Source organism: Gigantopelta aegis, chromosome 8 (genome assembly GCF_016097555.1).
Source record: "Gigantopelta aegis isolate Gae_Host chromosome 8, Gae_host_genome, whole genome shotgun sequence".
Classification (NCBI taxonomy): Eukaryota; Metazoa; Mollusca; class Gastropoda; order Neomphalida; family Peltospiridae; genus Gigantopelta; species Gigantopelta aegis.
In genome coordinates this window covers 22434960-22454647 of record NC_054706.1, presented here as the reverse complement: position 1 = coordinate 22454647, position 19688 = coordinate 22434960, and the positions used below count along the sequence as shown (strand labels likewise).

At 37.0% G+C, this 19688-nt stretch overlaps 1 protein-coding gene across 4 annotated transcripts; it reads right to left on the bottom strand.

Annotated features, from left to right (window-relative positions):
• Positions 1 to 1445: 1445 nt before the first annotated feature.
• Positions 1446 to 19499, bottom strand: LOC121378340 (brain protein I3-like). Of its 4 annotated transcripts, none has more exons than XM_041506471.1 (4): positions 19361 to 19499; positions 7267 to 7344; positions 5220 to 5329; positions 1446 to 3280 (listed from the first exon to the last, which is right to left on the bottom strand). In XM_041506471.1, exons 2-4 carry the CDS (start codon positions 7313 to 7315, stop codon positions 3149 to 3151), a joined length of 291 nt encoding a protein of 96 aa, XP_041362405.1. In that variant the 5' UTR covers positions 7316 to 7344; positions 19361 to 19499; the 3' UTR covers positions 1446 to 3148. The 4 variants fall into 4 exon arrangements, with proteins under 4 accessions (XP_041362405.1, XP_041362403.1, XP_041362404.1 ...); XM_041506469.1 differs by having other exon boundaries at positions 7267 to 7352; positions 19361 to 19494; XM_041506470.1 differs by lacking the exon at positions 19361 to 19499 and adding an exon at positions 12474 to 12550.
• Positions 19500 to 19688: the final 189 nt, after the last annotated feature.

Here is a 19688-nt window from a genome sequence, read left to right as displayed (position 1 = left end):
TTATTGAGTCTCAATGGGGCCCCATTGAGGTTCTAACGCGAGTGACGCCAATTTACTTCATTATTGCTAGTATATTATGACGTAGAACTGTAGGAATTCATATTAATTGTAAATATCAAAACTTGTAGTAAGGTGCCCTTTTGACGAGTCAATGTGCCCTTCTTTTTTGGTCCCCCCCCCCCCCCCTAAAAATATTTCCTGGATCCGCCCATGTAACCTCTACACTACCGAGGCCGGTACAGTTTGTGACAGAAATTATTATTATTATTATTATTAAAAAAATAAATTAATTGGAGTTTTCTTTCCAGTTAGTTTAAAGTTTGTTTTGATTAACGTCACCACTAGGGCACATTGATTTTTTAATCATCGGTAATTGGATGTCAAACATTTGGTAATTTTGACCTGTAGTCTTAGAGAGGAAACCCGTTACATTGTTTTCATTAGTAGCAAGGGTTCTTTTATATGCACCATCCCACAGGCAGGATAGCACATGCCACGGAATTTTGTGAAATGGACGAATCCACCGAAACAGAACCCCCACAGAAACAGGACACCTGACGATAGCCTACTATTATTAAAATGAGTTTTATATAAACTAGAATTAGAATATTCTACAAGATTAAATATAAATGATAAATACACTTTTAAAAAATGTCTGCGTACATACAGATATAAAAGCAAATATAACGAAGCCTTGATTACTGATATGCATTTAATGTGTATTCCCAAGCCACGTTATGCTAGTGTCAGACTACCAACTGCCAGTACAAAGTTTGCCAACGTTCTGCTGTTACGACTCCCACGACGGTCCAGCTGCTAATCTGAGCGCTCTTACAACTCGATTTTCGTCGTATACGACTTCTACGATGGCCGTCGTATCCAATTCAACAAATAAATAAGGCCTGACATTTGTTACTAGTCTAAACGCGCATTACAACTCAACGCGACGCCCAGTTGTTAGTCTGAGCGCATTCACAAAACGCAACCGTCGAGTTGGTCAACTTTCTGCTGACAGTTGACAGTCTGACGCTAACACATCTAAATATGAAACAGATTATACAATACAAACATAGTACATGCACAATGCTAAATCCTTCACCATATATATAAGCGCCACATGTTGTTAAATTCTCAACCAAATACTATGTAAACATGAGATAAATGAAGCTATTTACACTATTTTGCACTGGAAGTAAAGTATTAATTTTTAGGACGTTTCCTCATCCTGGGCCCGTGCTTATAAAACTTTTAGAGTCCAAACTCAATCTCTAATGACGTCACACGCATACAATTTGTATGGCGTTGTCATGACATTAGTGTATAAGACTATTAGAATCTCGAGTCTAGATTCTAAAGGTTTTATAAGCACCAAGCCCATGGGCGTACGACCCGGGGGGGGGGGGGGCAGGGGCAATTGCCCCCCCCCCCCCCCCCCCCCCAAATTCGGACAAAACAGTGGGGAAAATTCGGGCAGTTTTTATCTGGGTAAAATTTCGGGCAAATCAACCCCTCCAGCCCCCCTAAATCAAAGAGTCCCCATACGCCCATGACCAAGCCAGATTATGAATGCAAACGCCTACCAACTGTAATTACCTAAAAACTAGTCACTATTTTCACAGATTGTGTATGTTATAACAGGTACACCGTAACAACTAATATATTGTCACTTTTTTTTAACAAAGCTGAAACCAATCTTTGTACATTATGTAAAAAAAAGTTCAGAAAATTATATTACATCCTTTTTGGGACTGCATCCCAGTCAAAAGGTTTTGGAATTCTTTTGTCCAACTCCATCATTTTATCTCTCCATGCCAAAATAATATTACAACAACTGACGATTTTTTAATCTATATTTATTACTTGGTAAATTTGTTTATATAAAAATATAAAATACAGGCATTTAAGCTAATATGAAATATTATAAAGATAATCTGAAATCTAGATATCTAACAGAAAGAAGTAGTCCTATCCATCATAGTAAACGTTTACACATCAAATTTCAAACCAAATGGGCTATATCGTAATCTAGGCTTATTTAAGACATAACAGTTGAAGGGGTTATACGCAATTTCATAACTGTTGTTTATTTGTATCATGTATAGTAATGATTTGGGATAAACAGCCATCCTAGTCAATGAAAAATAATTCATATATGCTCCATAATTTGAGAATATTACTTCAGTAACAGTTGTGAAGGTATATGATAACTACCCTGGCATTGTTATGCATTGTGTGCGTGTGCGTGTGCGTGTGTGTATGTATGTGCGTGTATGTATGTGCGTGTATGTATGTGCGCGTATGTGTGTGTGTATGCGTATTTGTGATATTTATTTCTTGTTTTTCCTCTTCATGTGTCAGTGTACGAGTGTATGAGTAGCTGCGATATAATAGAACATTTCCCAGAACCAAAGTTTAAAGTTTGTTTTGTTTAATGACACCACTAGAGCACACTGATTATTAATCATTGGCTATTAGATGTCACACATTTTGGGTTTTCTGACATATAGTCTTAGAGAGGAAACCCGCTACATCTTTCCATTAGTAGCAAGGGATCTTTTATATGCACCATCCCACAGATTTGGTATAGTTAATTTTTGTGTTTAGTTAAGTTACTTGTCTGTTCCCAGGTTAACATACATGTATATGAGAACATAGGTTATATAATATATACAACTGGATTTTTTTCTATCTGAATCATTATCATTTACACATTATCAAATTTCCATTTATAATTTTGTCACTGTCACTTCGTATATTACATTTAAAAAAACCACCAGCAGCATTTGATATTTTCTTACAGAATATTACAAATATTAGTTTTTACGATCATACCAAAACAAACAATTTATCTAACTTGAAGTGATGGTATTAATTGGGTGACTCCCGTTACGGAGAAGCATTAAAAATAAAAATAAAATAAAATATTTAAATTAAGTATAGCTACGTCAAATAAAATAACATAATCACCGGTTATAAAAGTCCATCTTAATACCCAAATTCATCAAATAATTACTAATAAAATCAGTTAATGAAAACAGGATTTCTTCATGTTGAAACTGTACGAGTTTTTGTTGTTGTTGTTGTTGTTTTCTAAACTCAATTTTAATCTTTTATTTTATTTCTTACAGTTTACAGTTTAAGAATAAAATCAACGATAAATTGCTCCACAGTGAGTACATCTTCGCTCCGTCATGGCCAAACAGCAGAGGACGCCGATGGGGAAGAAGACGATAGCTAAGCAGATACCACCAATTGAGAACTCATCTTGCATGTGTCCAACCTGCAACAGTAAATACATTTTATTGGTTAAATTTTGTTTTGTTTAACGACACCGCTAGAGCACATTGATTATTTATCATCGGCTACTGGAAGTCAAACATTTGGTAATTCTGACATGTAGTCGTCAAAGGAACCTGCTACGACATGTTTCCGAAGGCCACAAACGTTCCCGAAGGGATTCCTCGGTTTCTTCAACGTAGAAAATGAAAAACAAAATTCAAAAAATATACAACTGTTGCAACTGTCGGGTTGACTTTTACATGAATATTTTAAGAAATGTAAGGAAATGTTCATACTCTGTTAATAAAAATTCTAAATTCTGGGGAATGTCAGCTGCAATAATTGTTCCCGTGCATAAAATCGGTCAAGGGGCGGGATTGATTTAGCTCAGCCGGTTGAGTGCTCGCTTGAGGTGCTTGCGTCGCAGGATCGAACCACCTCGGTCGATCCATTCAACTGATTGGTTTTTTCCTCGTTCCAACCAGTGCACCACAACTGGTCAAAGGCCGTGGTGTATGCTTTTCTGTCTGTGGGAAAGTTCATATAAGATATCCTTTGCTGCATTAGGAAAAATGTAGCGGGTTTCCACTGATGATTACGAGTCAGAATGACCAAATGTTTGACATCCAACAGCCTATGATGAATTAATCAATCTGTTCTAGTGGTGTCGTTAAACAAAACAAAAAAGAGAAAAAAAAGAGGTGAAACTAATGCCTGCTAAGTCATCTTGGCAAACTATTGACTTCTATTCTAAACAATAGATTACTTAAATGGTCAGAAATGTATAATATAGTTAATGGTGCTTAGTTTGGATTTAAACATGCTCTAGTACAATGGATGCCATCTTACTATTTATTTTGTAATAGCAAATACCTTGGCTACCAACCTCGGTGGCGTCGTGAACATAAGGCTCGTAGGTACAAGGTTTGCAGCCCGGTACTGGCTCCCATCCAGAGCGAGTTTTAATGGCTCAGTGGGTAGGTGTAAGGCCACTACACCCTCTTCTCTCTCACTAACCACTAACAATTAACAACTAACCCACTGTTCTGGATAGCTGAGGTGTGTACCCAGGACAGCGTTCATGAACCTTAATTGAATATAAGCGCGGAAATAAATTGAAATGAAATTTAAAAAATTAAAGATTGTTTTGTTTAATGACACCACTAGAGCACATTGATTTATTAATCATCGGCTATTGGATGTCAAGAAATGAAATGAATGAAATGAAAATACCTAGGCAAAGAAAGGAAGACGTTATTTTGCATTTTCATATTTTCTGAAGCTTTTGACTCGGTAAATAGAAACTATTTGTGGTACAAATCATCAAAAGTCGGACCGGCCTCGGTGGCGTCGTGGCAGGTCATCGGTCTACAGGCTGGTAGGTACTGGGTTCGGATCCCAGTCGAGGCATGGGATTTTTAATTCAGATACCGACTCCAAACCCTGAGTGAGTGCTCCGCAAGGCGCAATGGGTAGGTGTTAACCATTTGCACAGACCAGTGATCCATAACTGGTTCAACAAAGGCCATGGTTTGTGCTATCCTGCCTGTGGGAAGCGCAAATAAAAGATCCCTTGCTGCCTGTCATAAAAGAGTAGCCTATGTGGCGACAGCGGGTTTCCTCTCGAAATCTGTGTGGCCCTTAACCATATGTCTGACGCCATATAACCGTAAATAAAATGTGTTGAGTGCGTCGTTAAATAAAACATTTCTTTCTTTCAAAAGTCGGAATCCGGGGTAAACGTAATATAATAAGATCTTAATAAACAAAAAACAAAAAAAGTTAAGTCATATGTAACATTAAATGGTAAATGAACAGATAATTTCACCAGCTAGGTTAGGTATTTTGAAAACCTTTTTTTTCTAGGGGTGGGTTAATTTATTGTCACACCGAGGGATTATTATTATCATTAAACAAAAACAACAACCAACACAACGTACCCTGCATACTGGGCAGTCCCCAACACCAATGACCACTCTCTGCTGTGTCTGGGTCACACCGAAGTGTTGTGCAGGTTGGGGCGGTGGTAGGCTTGCAGCATCAGGATAGGCTGGAACATAGAAAAACAAATGTCAATGTGGGCTTAGTCAAGATCGTGTTATTAGCTGGTTACTGTCAATTATAACTAGTTCTATTGGGGTATTTTACAATTATAATACCGATCATTATATTAAAGGGACATTCCTGAGTTTGCTGCATTGTAAGATGTTTCCGACTAATAAAATATTTCTACGATTAAACTTACATATTAAATATATTTTCTTGTTTAGAATATCAGTGTCTGTATATTCAGTGTGTTTCTGGTCGTCTTAATATTTGTAACAAGCCCAAACTGGATTTTGTCTTCAAATAATTTCTACGAAAATAAATATTTTAAGAAATAAAATGAAATTTAACCTAGTACAAATATTAGAACGATCAAAAACACGTTTAATATATAGCCACTAATATTTTATGCAGAAATATATATTTAATATGTAATTACAATCGTTAAAACGTCTCTGTTAGTCAATAACATCTTAAAAATTGCAGCAAACTTAAGAATGTCCCTTTAAATTAATTGTATAGGGTTTTGTTTTTATTAGTTTTTGTTTTGTTTGTTTGTTTTTTGTTTGGTTTGTTTTTTTGTTTTGTTTTGTTTTTTTCGCTATTACAACACTAGAACTCAAATATAGATCTTAGAAAACCTTTCTGTTTAAATGTTATAACTATTTACTTCTGACTAAAGACCGGCCTCGGTGGCGTCGTGGTTAAGCCATCGGGCAACAGGTTGGTAGGTACTGGGTTTGGATCCTAGTCGAGGCATGGGATTTTTAATCCAGATACCGACTCCAAACTCTTAGTGAGTGCTCCGCAAGGCGCAATGGGTAAGTGTTAACCATTTGCACCGACCAGTGATCCATAACTGGTTCAACAAAGGCCATGGTTTGTGCTATCCTGCCTGTGGGAAGCGAAAATAAAAGATCCCTTGCTGCTAATCGGAAAGAGTAGCCCATGAAGTAGCGACAGCGGGTTTCCTCTCAAAATCTGTTTGGTCCTTAACCATATGTATGACGCCATATAACCGTAAATAAAAATGTGTTGAGTGCGTCGTTAAATAAAACATTTCTTTCTTTCTTTCTGTGATAATGTTTTCAAATTTAATATGTTTTTCGTTTTGTGCAATAATGATTTGTTTACCACAACTCCATACACTGTTTTTATGGTCTGACCATAGCGTATATGTTTGTCTTTTTGGAGATTTTTATTTCTGTTAATGCTAATATAATAATAATAATAATAATAATAATAATCATCTTAATCTTTATTTAAAGAAGGTGACACATTCAGTACAAATAGAGAATGGTTTTTTGTATCTTTGACAAATGTGATTCTTTCATAGATTGTTTGAATTTTACATTGATGTTGAACAGAATAGAACAAAATGAATGAAAGAATATTTAACGACACCCAAGCACGAAACATGCATCGGCTATTGGGTGTCAAACTAAGGTAAATGCGAAAACGATGTACATTAAAACACAGTGTACAGAACTGTGCAAAAAGACAGAGATCACAGATAGGTAAGATTAAAATTTAGAATAAAATTCAGCATTACCAAAAAAATTGCACGAAACATTCAGGATGGAATAGAAATGATTTCATCACATTTCTTCGTCCAAATATATGTTTTCTAGTTTTCTTCAGATGATTGCACGCCACCAAAATGTGGCCTACCGCCAGGAACAGAACACAACAGATCTTTATTTGCCTCAAGGCCACCAACAGTCAGGATTGTATACAAGATTGCAAGAGTCATCTCTCAAAAGCTGATATGGTTTGTTTGTTTGTTTGTTGTTGTTTGGGTGGGGTTTTTTTTTGGGGGGGGGGGGGTTGTTAAATATCCACCCATTCTTTCATTTATTCATTCATTCATTCAATCATTCAATCGTTTATTCATTCGCACACTATAAATACGCTAAGTGTAAACATTCTACCATTACTTACGAACAGGCTGTTGGACCGTTGGGGTGTATTCTGGTGGACCGGTTGCCATCTTTCTCAAATATGATCTTTAGGAATATCCTGAAATACTAACCAGAAATTAATGTTTACTAACAATTATGCAGTTGTCATGTATACACATCAGTAGCGAGGAACGTGGCCAGTAGTACCAGCCTGATTTGAACATTATTCTACCCTCATTTGAAAGGCGAACTAAGGTATAACTGACCTTTCCCCTCCCATTCAGTTGCTGGCATCTTCCGATACCTGGAGGCAGAACAGAACAGAACAGATCTTTACTTCCATTCAAGACCACCAATTGTCAGAATCAGAGGATTGTATACATATAACAAATATATATATATATATATATATATATATATATATACATACATACATATACATGTGTGTGTGTGTGTTTATATATATATATATATACATACATACATATAATAACTTGGATATATTACACTGACTTCCATGGTTTATTTATATATGTATATGTATATGTATGTATGTATGTATGTATGTACGTACGTATGTACGTATATATATATATATATATATATATATATATATATATATATATATATATATATATATATATATATATATATATATATATATATATATACATACACACACACACACGACAAGATTGCAAGAGTCACCTCTCTACAGTTTATATGAACATAAACAAATACAAATTTTCCGGAGGAAAAGTGGCCGTTTATAATGTTAATAAAATCATACAGTTTTTAAGACTACTGACACGTTTACAGTTGAAGAGTTCTTTCATTTTAAAGGGATAGACCCTATTTTGTAAACACTACAGCATATTGTTTACTGTCAGAGCCGTTTGTGGGCACTAAAATGAATCACTACTTATATTTTATTGTTTAGATTATCCATTTCTGTACATTCGAAGTGACGTTGCGCACGGTATTGCGTCAAATTTTTAAACCCGGGGTTCGACCACCGTTTTTCGCATTTACAAAAAGTACGTATATATATATACATATTACTTAAAAGTTTTAATTTGTTTGAAGAAAACATATTTTCTCATTGTGCGTCTGAAAAGTAGCGGTTATTGATTCGACTTATATAGTCTATTTTCAAGGATATTTCCCGGTTTTAACATGACAGACTTTTCTTTCACTGTTGTAACTTTATCCAAATGAGTTACAGGTTTCTAGATTAACTAAACATAGTGTCCATTTGCCCCCACCTTTGACATTTATTAATTAGATTCATCATTTGTAGTGACATGAGTTAACAAGACGTGTTTTCATATAATTATTTTCGACCTCTTCATAAAAGATCACTGGCAAAAGTGATTTGACAAATCACTTATTGATAGCCTCCACGGAAAAACAGATATATAAATTTGTATAGTACGGACACTCGGCCTTTCGAGAGCTAGACTATGGACGGTTAAAAAAAAGAAGAAAAAAGGATAAAATCATTATTGCATATAGACATTCCACATGCGGAACTGGATGCAAAACGTATGCACAAACAAGACACCAACAAACATCATACTATTCTAATGACTATATGATCGCTCTCTGCTGTCAGAGATAACTGTATATAGCCAAAACACGGAATGGCTGCCTACCACCGGGTAGGTAAAGATTCTTGCTCTAATACAACAATAACCCTAATTTAACGCTAAGTAGGCTACCATTACATTTATCATTTTCGATAACAAATGTTTGACATATTAATCACGACCCCTGCGCGTGCTGTAACCTCACCGTGGTGCAGGGGTGTAACATTCTCTTTGAGAATGGCCAATACAGCACAAATTGAAGTTTAGAGTAAAATTCGGTGTCCGTAAAATTCTGTGATATTTGTATTTTTGGCACAGTTCTTTACACTGTTTTTGTTTAAACCTTGAATTTTTATATTGATGTTGATCATCACTTTATTTGCATTACCATAGTTTGACACCCAATAGCCGATGTATTTTTCGTGCTGGGGTGTCGTTAAACATTCATTCATTCATTCATTCATTATTAATCACGATATACATGTACAGAAAAAACAACACGTCAGTACCTACGTATTTAACAGGAATATTATTGAAGGGGGTGGGGGGAGGTACTGTCGGGTTTATTTGATCTGTCAGCCTCAAGTAGGTAGGTCTTCTGGGTTCGTACCTCTCCTGAGAGTTTTCATTCCAGTACGGGTCCTAACCAGAGTAAGGGCACAATTAGGCTTAGTGGGGAGGTGTAACGTCCACTTCACAGTTGCGAGATCAAAATTATTCTAAACGAAATTGAAATTATGTTTAAAATAAGTTAACTACTCACACGTTTATCATTGAAGGCAAACGGTTAATGATGTACCTCGATCGACATCTCTCTCTCTCTCTCTCTCTCTCTCTCTCTCTCTCTCTCTCTCTCTCTCTCTCTCTCTCTCTATATATATAGTGTCCATATTTACCGGTTCAAACTGAGATCTGCGCCTTTAATCCCATTAGGTCTGACAAAGTAATATTTCTTTTAGCAGTCTCATTCGTGCTTCCAAAAGTTTATTACATATAGGACCATGTTAATTGAGGTTCTACATTAAATCATCTTCATAAATCAAGGCTAATATTCGTTCCTCGTATTCAGCCTCGATACATGTAGGCCCGATTTCTCGTTGACCGCTCAAAGCAGCTAGGTTTAAACCTTCGGTCAAGATCAACTAAGCCTAGTTCATAATAAACCATGATTCATTTCAGATCCTATTTCACGTGCGAAATCATTATCTCGCTCAACTAAACCAGGCTGTTCCATGAAGCGGACATTCCATGTACCCCTTCATATGTTCATGTTTTGTTTCATTTTGCCAGTAATGACAGCCCGTAGTAACAATTATGCCTTATATGAACGAGAAATACTTATTTCTATTATCAGTGAACATAGGGATGTTGTCGAGGATAAAAAAAAAAACCCAACAAACAGCTGAAGTAACAGGGAAATAGAACGTGCGTGGACCACAATAACCACTAAATTCAATGCAATTCAAGGCACCCGAAATCGTACATCTAAACAATTAAAAGGATGCTGGAAAAAGGTCGCCGAGTCTTGCGTCAAAACAGCAAAGATGTATAATATTGTTCTAAAGACTTTGCTAGAAAAGAGAACTGATTCATATTCTGCAGTTATAGTTGGATACTCTAGAAAACATACCGACTTTCGGATTTGCAGACAATCTGTATATTCAATATTGTCCAGATATATAAAAAAAAAATTTTGTTTAACAACACCACTAGAACACACTGATTAATTAATCATCGGCTGTTGGATGTCAAACGTTTGGTAATTGTAACACGTTTTCAGACGAAAGTCGGTACAGTTTCCATTAGTAGCAAGATATGTTTATATGCACTTTCCCACAAACAGGACAACACATACCATGGCCTTTTTCTATACCAGTCGTGGGACAGAAAAACCCTAACATTTTAGTAACTCATTAAAGCATATTCAAGTAATAAGAAACACTTTATAACAAGATGTTAAAACATTTATGACCAATTTTCTAATTACGAATTGTTATAAACCTACATGTGACCTTGGGAGGGGTAAAAATTGATGCTAAACGCATGTGTTATAGATCTTTGGAAAGGTATTCTAAAGCATAACATGACAGGAATGGTTTCGTATTGAATTTCAAAAATAATATTTTATCCCCCCCCCCCCCCACACACACACACTGTTGTTGAAAAATGTTTGTTTCGTAACATCTATCTCGTCTCCAGATAATGTATTCCCTGTGTCATGCTGCAATGACTAAAATGGTGCGACAGATAGCACGGTTTACATTTGCTATACTCATAGAAGTTAAATCCGCACATACTATTTGAAATGATCCTGTTGCAAGAAACCTCAACGTGACGAATAGTTGTTGCATAAGTGTAATGTTATGACCCCTCTTTATACGTTGTAATTGATTACGAAAGCTAATTTCCAAGTTATGCACACCTTCTTTGGTAAAACGGAACCGCTGCAAAAATTCTTCGTCACTGTATACATCAAATGGGTTAAACTGTAATCTAAAAACACGCGGTATGTTGAATATACGCCTATTTTCTAGCATTATTTCCATATCGTCAACGTCCGAGTCCGATTTGGAGGTTTAACTTGAACGTGGTTAAGAAGATTTTGATCCAAGATTCAAATTTGATTTGCAACGAGAAATGAGAATTTTAGTTGAGCCGAGTTTAAATTTCATTGGATGCGATGAGATCTGATTGCAACGAATCGCAACGCTCCTTATAGATTCCCTTGTTATTGTAAACAAAGATGGCAGCGTCAGCGTCCGTGGAAACGTGTCGTGTTTGTCACGATATGTTAAAAAAAAGGTTTCGGCGGTTAATTTTTGATATTGCTTTCAAGATTGTCACATGTTACCGATGCTGTGATTGATCAGCGATGTCATCGTGTAAGGGACATAATCGATGTTACAAATTTTCTTCCAATAGAGGGCGCTAGTAGTGGATATCAGTAGTCTTGACTACATGTATCAAGGCTGAATACGAGGAACGAATATTAGCCTTGATTTATGAAAATGACATTAAATACGCGAATGAAAAATGGGTTACGTAAACTAGAGTTATGGGAGCGACGGGAGAACGGAACGATCGTTCTCGCATTGTTTTATAATAAATCCCAGGTACCCCGAAACAACATTGGAGTAAAATTAAAGTTTGTTTTGTTTAACGACGCCACTAGAGCACATTGATTTATTAATCATCGGTTATTGGATGTCAAACATTTGGTAATGTTGACATATAGTCTAAGAAAGGAAACCCGCTACATTTTCCAAATAGTAGCAAGGGATATTTTTATATGCACCATCCCACAGACAAGATAGTATATACCGTTGATATACCAGTCGTGGTGCACTGGTGGGAACGAGAAATAGCCTAATGAGCCACCGACGGAGATCGATCCTAAACCAGCCACGCATCAAGCGAACGCTTTACCACTGGGCTAGGTCGCGCCTCCCACTGGAGTAATGCTGTGTATGTGGGTCGTCTCCGCTCTAGAGCCCCTTTTCTTTACACAAGCACATAAAAGACGTTTAATATCGCTATTGAACAACTAAATTAAAAATAAAACAGGCTGATAGTTTCATGTCAAATAAAATATTAAAATAAATGATTAACTCGACTGAAATCTGCTGGCAAAATACAATAAACTGAATTTAAAACGTACCTTACAGGTAACCGTTGGTGTCGGTAAAAAAAGCTAACAAAATGTAGGTTAGAGAACCAAGATACAAATAAACACAATACCCACTCAAACCGTACCCAAACTTAAACGTACCCGATCAGAATATACCCTATGTTCGGCTTAAAACATAGCAATAGTTATTTTTAAAAAGAATTAAAAACCCCCACTAGCTTGGTACTAAATTAGGCAATGCACACTTGTTAAGGGGAGCTAAGATGTTAAGTGAAAAAGTATGTTTGTTTTGTTTAACGACACCACTAGAGCACATTGATTTATTAATTATCGGCTATTGGATGTCAAACATTTGATAATATTTTGACATATAGTCTTAGGAAGAAAACCCGCTACATGTTTGCATTAGCAGCAAGTGATCTTTCGTACGCACCATCCTACAGACAGGATAGCACATACCACGGATTTGGTATACCAATCGTGGTGCACTGGATGAACCGAGAAATAGCCCAAATGGACCCATCGACGGGGATCGATCCCAAACTGACCGTTCATCTCGCTCCCAAAATCTTATGTGAAGCCGAATCATGAAAATTCAAGGTAATTTTATGTTAATCTTAAAATAGTAAAAAAAGGGAAAGAAGTGAAAGAAAGAAATGTTTTATTTAACGATGCACTCAACACATTTTATTTACGGTTATATGGCGTCAGACATATGGTTAAGGACCACACAGATTTTGAGAACAAAACCGCTGTCGCCACTACATGGGCTACTCTTTCCGATTAGCAGTTTGTTGAAGCAGTTATGGAGCACTGGTCGGTGCGAGTGGTTTACACCTACCCATTTAGCCTTGCGGAGCACTGGTTTGGAGTCGGTATCTGGATTAAAAATCCCATGCCTCGACTGGGATCCGAACCCAGTACCTTCCAGCCTGTAGACCGATGGCCTAACCACGACGCCACCGAGGCCGGTGGGAAAGAAATGAATGCATCACTTTTATTTGCGATGTCATGATGTTAATTCTATCAATAAATGTGATATAAACTCCACTGACAATATACAAATCAGATATAATAATACATTTAAGTGATATTGTATAACATAGATTTTCATTTCAACTTTATTTTCGTGCTTATATTCAATTAAGGTTCAAGCATGCTGTCCTGGTCACACATTTCAGCTATCTAGACTGTCTGTCCAGGACAGTGGGTTAGTTGTTAATTGTTAGTGGTTAGTGAGAGAGAAGAGGATGTAGTGGTCTTACATTGAGTCGTTAAAACTCACTCTGGGTGGGAGCCGGTACCGGGCTGCGAATCCAGTACCTACCAGCCTTATGTCCGATTGATTAACCACGACGCCACCGAGGCCGGTTATATCTAGATGTATTCTGGTAGGCAATAAATAACCCGGATTAGGGTTTTTGTGTTTTATGGTAACCTATAGTCCTTCCCAGCAATGAACGTATTTTTGTTACAATGTTATGTACTATAATTGTATATATTTATCAATTGATTGTTTTTGATAATTTGCACACAAAAATATTGGAATTTTGCTTTTGTTGTTGTTGTTTTTGTTTTTTTCCAAAACACTTTTACTTTTCTCCTAATGCTAGGATCAGACTACCAACTGCCAGCAGAAATTTTGCAAACTTTCTGCAGTCACGACTTCTACGACTGTCCATTTGCCAGTCTGAGCACTCTTACAACTCGATTCTCGTCGTATAACCCATTAGTTATTAATCTGAGCGCACCCGTCGTAAGTCTGGAGTTGCATGGGAAAATTACAACGCAACCGTTGAGTTGGCCAACTTCGTCGTAACAGTTGACAGTCTGAGCCTAGCATTACGTCGAATCACAATGTTGATGGGCTGGAAAGAACTATAGCAAATGCGATAGCAATAACAACTGAAAATTGGGTGTTGCGCTTTCAATGGAGTTCAGTGTATATTATTTAAAGGTACCCAAGATAAAACCAGCACCAAAATAAAATGACTATAGTATTGGTTCCCATAAAATCAGTAGCACGCCGCAAACCAAACTAAATAGTGTTTGGACTTTAAACGTCGTCATAGATCTATAGGCTCCCATAAAATCTTCATTGATCTGCGATGATCTTAAATCCAGTAACTGAACCACACCACACCATTGAGGCCAATGACGCTGATGGGTAGGATCGTTGGTGCTCTAATGTACACGCCCTTATCCAGTTAAAAGGGCGGGTCGTAGCCCAGTGGTAAAGCGCTCGCTTGATGCGCGGTCGGCCTAGGATCGATCCCAGTCCATTAGGCTATTTCTTATTCTAGCCGCGACTGGCATATCAAAGGCCGTGGTATGTGATATCCTGTCTGTGGGATGGTGCACACAAAAGATATCTTGCTACTAATGAAAATTTTTAGCGGGTTCCCTCTATATAATATATAATATATTTTAAACACAGCTGTTTTGACAACATGTTTGTGTCGACTTTCATTCCTTCTTATCAAGGTCTGACATAAATAACCGTTTGTACTTTGTGCTGGGATGTCGTAAAACATCCATTCATTCATTCATTCATTCATTCATTCATCAGGTATGTATGCAGGGGGTCTAGACTGTGGCGATTTTTTCGAGGTTTTCGGGTCATGCTCGCTTGGAAAATACATTAAAAAGAACAATTCTCTTGTATCGCCTGTTCATATCTTGTTAAGGTTCATGTACGTCCACCCTGGACACGAATCCAGACTTATGTTTGACAACTTGTCCAAGGCAGTTGCGACCGAGTCATTGAATAAGTTTACTTGAATAGCCTATTAACTGATGTGAACACAGGTATTTTAGGATTTGTAAAGTACATTAACAGCTAGGGATCGTTTGTATGTACCATCCCACAAGACAAGATAACACATACCACGGCCTTTGATATATCAGTTGTGGTGCACTGGCTGGAAGGATAAATATCCCAATGGGCGCACCGGCAGGGATCGATCCCAGTCCGACCGCGCATCAGGCGAGCGCTTTACCACTGGGCTACATCCCTCCTTACGAAAACGTCATTCCAAATTTGATATCAGTTATTATTATGAGGTGGATTGTTAGTACGTTGGACAGCCATACATATTTGACAATTTACCATAAGTCATTAGGTTAGCCGCCATATAATAACTTTAATTAAAATATGTTAAGTGCGTCGTCAACTAAACGACAAAACCGTAATATATGGTCAGGGCCGCATCTCTGCACAATGCAGAGTCGAATGGGTATTTGTCAAAATAGTCTTTGATTCCACGAATCTCTATCTAGTGCCTCGTCTGTAGGAGGATAGCCACTCCCGGGGAGATCTTTCACTGGAGGTCAGGACATAAGGCTTTACGTGCACATTCAGAACAAGCTATTGTGGCGCACGCTTTCACTGGAAAGAAAGAAATGTTTTATTTAACGACGCACTCAACACATTTTATTTACGGTTATATGGCGTCAGACATATGGTTAAGGACCACACAGATTTTGAGAGGAAACCCGCTGTCGCCACTACATGGGCTACTCTTTCCGATTAGCAGTTATGGATCACTGGTCGGTGTAAGTGGTTTACACCTACCCACTGAGCCTTGCGGAGCACTCACTCAGGGTTTGGAGTAGGTATCGGGATTAAAAATCCCATGCCTCGACTGGGATCCGAACCCAGTACCTACCAGCCTGTATACCGATGGCCTAACCACGACGCCACCGATGCCGGTACTTGCACTGGAGATTACATCACTCTGTTATTCCCCGGGTGATTTTTAACGACTCGTTGGGGCACGTACAAGACCACTACACCAATAATTATCTTACTAACCATTAATCCATTGCTCTGGACCGAAGAGAGAAAGGAATGTTTTATTTACCGACGCACTCACGACATTTTAATTACGGATATATGGCGTCAAATATAAAGAGATTTCTCTCTTTTTTTATACTGTATTAAATTTGATAAAATCATACATAATGTGTATTATACAGACACACATACATACATTCGTACATGCGTACATGCATACATACATACATACATACAAAGTTGCGGGTGATTCGGTGCCATAAGTTCGAGTCCCAGAAACGGCAGGGGACAATTTGTGGGGCCAGAAAGGATTTAATTATCCCCTGCGCCAGTGAATTAATATCTATGTATGTGACAGTCAACCTCGACATAAATACAATATATAGATATTCATACATCAATACATACTAGCCAATGCCAGGTCTGCCCACTGTTTCATGCACGTAAGTGGGATCGACCGCATAACTTGTAGACCCCATGCATATAGTTGAGTTAAAGAGCATCCTTTTTATGGATGCCTCAATAGCTCAAAAGGTATCGTGGTAAGTCTGCAAAGTTGTGGGCGATTCGGTGCCATAGGTTTGAGTCCCAGCAACGGCACGGGACAATTTGTGAGGCCAGAAATGATTTAATTATCCCCTGCGCCAATGCATTAATATCTATGTATGTAATAGTCAACCTCGACAGACATACAATATATAGATATCCATACATCAATACATACATACATACATAGTGTGGGTTGCCCCCCCACCCCCCACCCCACCCCAATAGTGGGTTGGGTTCCCCAATATAAAATCAGTGCTGGACAGACAGCTCATATAGTTTATACGTGTGCCCAGGGCAGCGTGCTTGAACATTAATTGGATATAAGCACGAAAATAAATCGCAATGAAATAATAAGTAGGATTTTGTGGAATATAAGGTGTATGTTTTTATATTTTACTGTCCATAAAGCAATGTTCATGGTGTCTAGGAAAGATGGACTAAAAAGGAGTACGTTTTGGTTGGTCGTTTTTGTCGTGTGTCCATTTTGGCTTGTAATATATGTAATATAACCTATACAACAATATACACTTCCTGCTTGACGGCATTCCTTTACTAAGCCAATCGTTGCGACTTTACAGTTCAGCGCTTAGACGTTCCTTTACGTGCAAACCCGCTTGAATCAAAAAGAAACCCGGCCCGATGAATTGATGCGGAACACAATTAGTCATAGGTTTGACTGAACTTTTATACAGGTCTCACACAAGGTCCAACTTTTAGAGAGAAGCCACTTTTCTTTCAAACTTTGAGACCTACCGAACTTTTTAATTGGAGGGAAACTGGATTTTTTAAAGTAATAATAATAATAATTAACCCAGTATCACTTTATAATTTCGACATATTTCAGTGGCGGATCCAGAAAATCCATTTAGGGGGCCCCAGTGACATGAGGCGGGATGCCAAGGGAACTTTTGGAGAGGTTTGAAGGGGGATCGTAAAAAAGTTAAAAGTAATATATAATAAATTATAACTGTCGCAAAATTCAAAGGGGGGGAGGGGGCGGGCCCCTGCACCACCCTAGATCTGCCTCTGTCTTTATATATGTTGAATTTATTCATTATAAGAAGGTTTGTGTGAAGCTAGTATCCATCAAATAACGTCTTATCCATGAAAACGTAATACAAATTAAGAATGAAAATAATTAATACCCAAACTAATATAGAAAATATGCTCGTCTACCGTTCGAAAGATCGAGCTGCAGCAAAGACATACTTTGTTCGACATAAAATCCATTTTAATAAAGATTTCAGCATTCATGTATTTCTGAAAGCGACTACCTAATGTGGAATAATAATGTTCTGTAATTATTTTGGTTTTCTTCCAATTTCTTCTGTTGGCTGATAGTGATTTTCATTGCCATACTGAGTTATAGATAGTGTAAATGTAATTTAGTATCATTTCAAAATTGTAGGGCCTAATAAAGAACACAACAATATCAATTGTTCTTATGAGAGGTGATATTCATAGTAAAATTAATCACTGGCATTCTTTGATCGTTTAATACTTATTAATAACAGACAAAAAAAACCCCAAAAACCCCAACAAACAAACAAAACAACTAACACAAAAAATCGGGCATTAATAAATAAAAAAAAACTGCACTAGGAAACGACAATATACATATACAATACAGACATAACATATATTGCCCAATATACATATACAATACAGACATAACATATATTGCCAAATATACATATACAATACAGACATAACATATATTGCCAACTAGCCTAAATAGGCTAATTAGACACCTGAAACATTTTATTACATATATCTAAAAATAATGTTACATAATATAAAACTATAGAAAAAAGAAATAACAATAAAATATGTATATCATATTAATAATACTAGTAGTACTACTGTTATAAATAACGCAACTGCTACTACTACTAATATAGTAACATCTACTATAATAAGAATACTCATTAAAATTATAATAATAAACTTCAAAATGTTATACACGTATCGAAAAATCATATAATATAAAATTTAATAATAAAAAAAAACGTTTAATAAAAGTTAAACAAAAACGTTACAAATTGGCTATAATACAACTTAATTAATATTTAAAAATGAAACAAATAAATAGAGCTGTATTTAATTAAGAATGCTCTTACGCCTTTGGAACATATTAAATAAGATATGAACAACTAAAGATTGCGCGTCACCATTCATTATTAAAACTGACTTATCATTTAAGGAAAGAGTGTCGTAATGTTAATGTGAAGAATGCATATTTACGTTAAAAATATCTAAGATATTCATATTTCGGGCAACACAATAAAAAGTGCATTTCATCTGCAACACAATCTGTACAAAATAAACAAACATGAATCGGAGATATGTTATATTTAAACTTATTTTCGTGGTTATAATATCCAATTAAGGTTCAAGCACGCTGTCCAGGGTACTCACACACACACACACACACACACACACACACGCACGCACGCACGCACGCACGCACACACACACACACACACACACACACACACACCGTGACAGTGCGTTAGCCTAGTTGCTAGTGGTTAGTGAAAGAGAAGGCGGTGTATAGTGTTGTTACACTTACCCACTGAGTCGTTAAAACTCGCTCTAGGTGGCAGTCGGTACCGGGCTGCGAACCCTGTACATACCAGCGTTATGTCCGATAGGTTAGCCACGACACCACCGAGGCCGGTGGAGGTCTGTTACAGCTTCGATCACATTTCAACAAAGGGAGGTTATTTGCTCTAAATTTAGATACCTTTTCCTGTGTGGTCTGGAAATCATTACATGTGTAGGCCTATATATATATTTCAAGAGACAAGTCTTTTTAAAATTATCTAGAACATCTTAATTCAAGTAACTCTTTTACTGAAGCAAAATATCAAAGCTTTAACCGGCAATTCAGCTATGGG

Excerpts from the sequence above, each read along its gene's own strand:
- LOC121378340 (XM_041506471.1), bottom strand. The coding sequence starts at position 7,315 with ATGGCAACCGGTCCACCAGAATACACCCCAACGGTCCAACAGCCTGTT. Across the intron at positions 5,330-7,266 it reads AACGGTCCAACAGCCTGTTC|CCTATCCTGATGCTGCAAGC; the intron begins GTAAGTAATGGT and ends TCTATGTTCCAG. Across the intron at positions 3,281-5,219 it reads GGGACTGCCCAGTATGCAGG|GTTGGACACATGCAAGATGA; the intron begins GTACGTTGTGTT and ends TTACTGTTGCAG.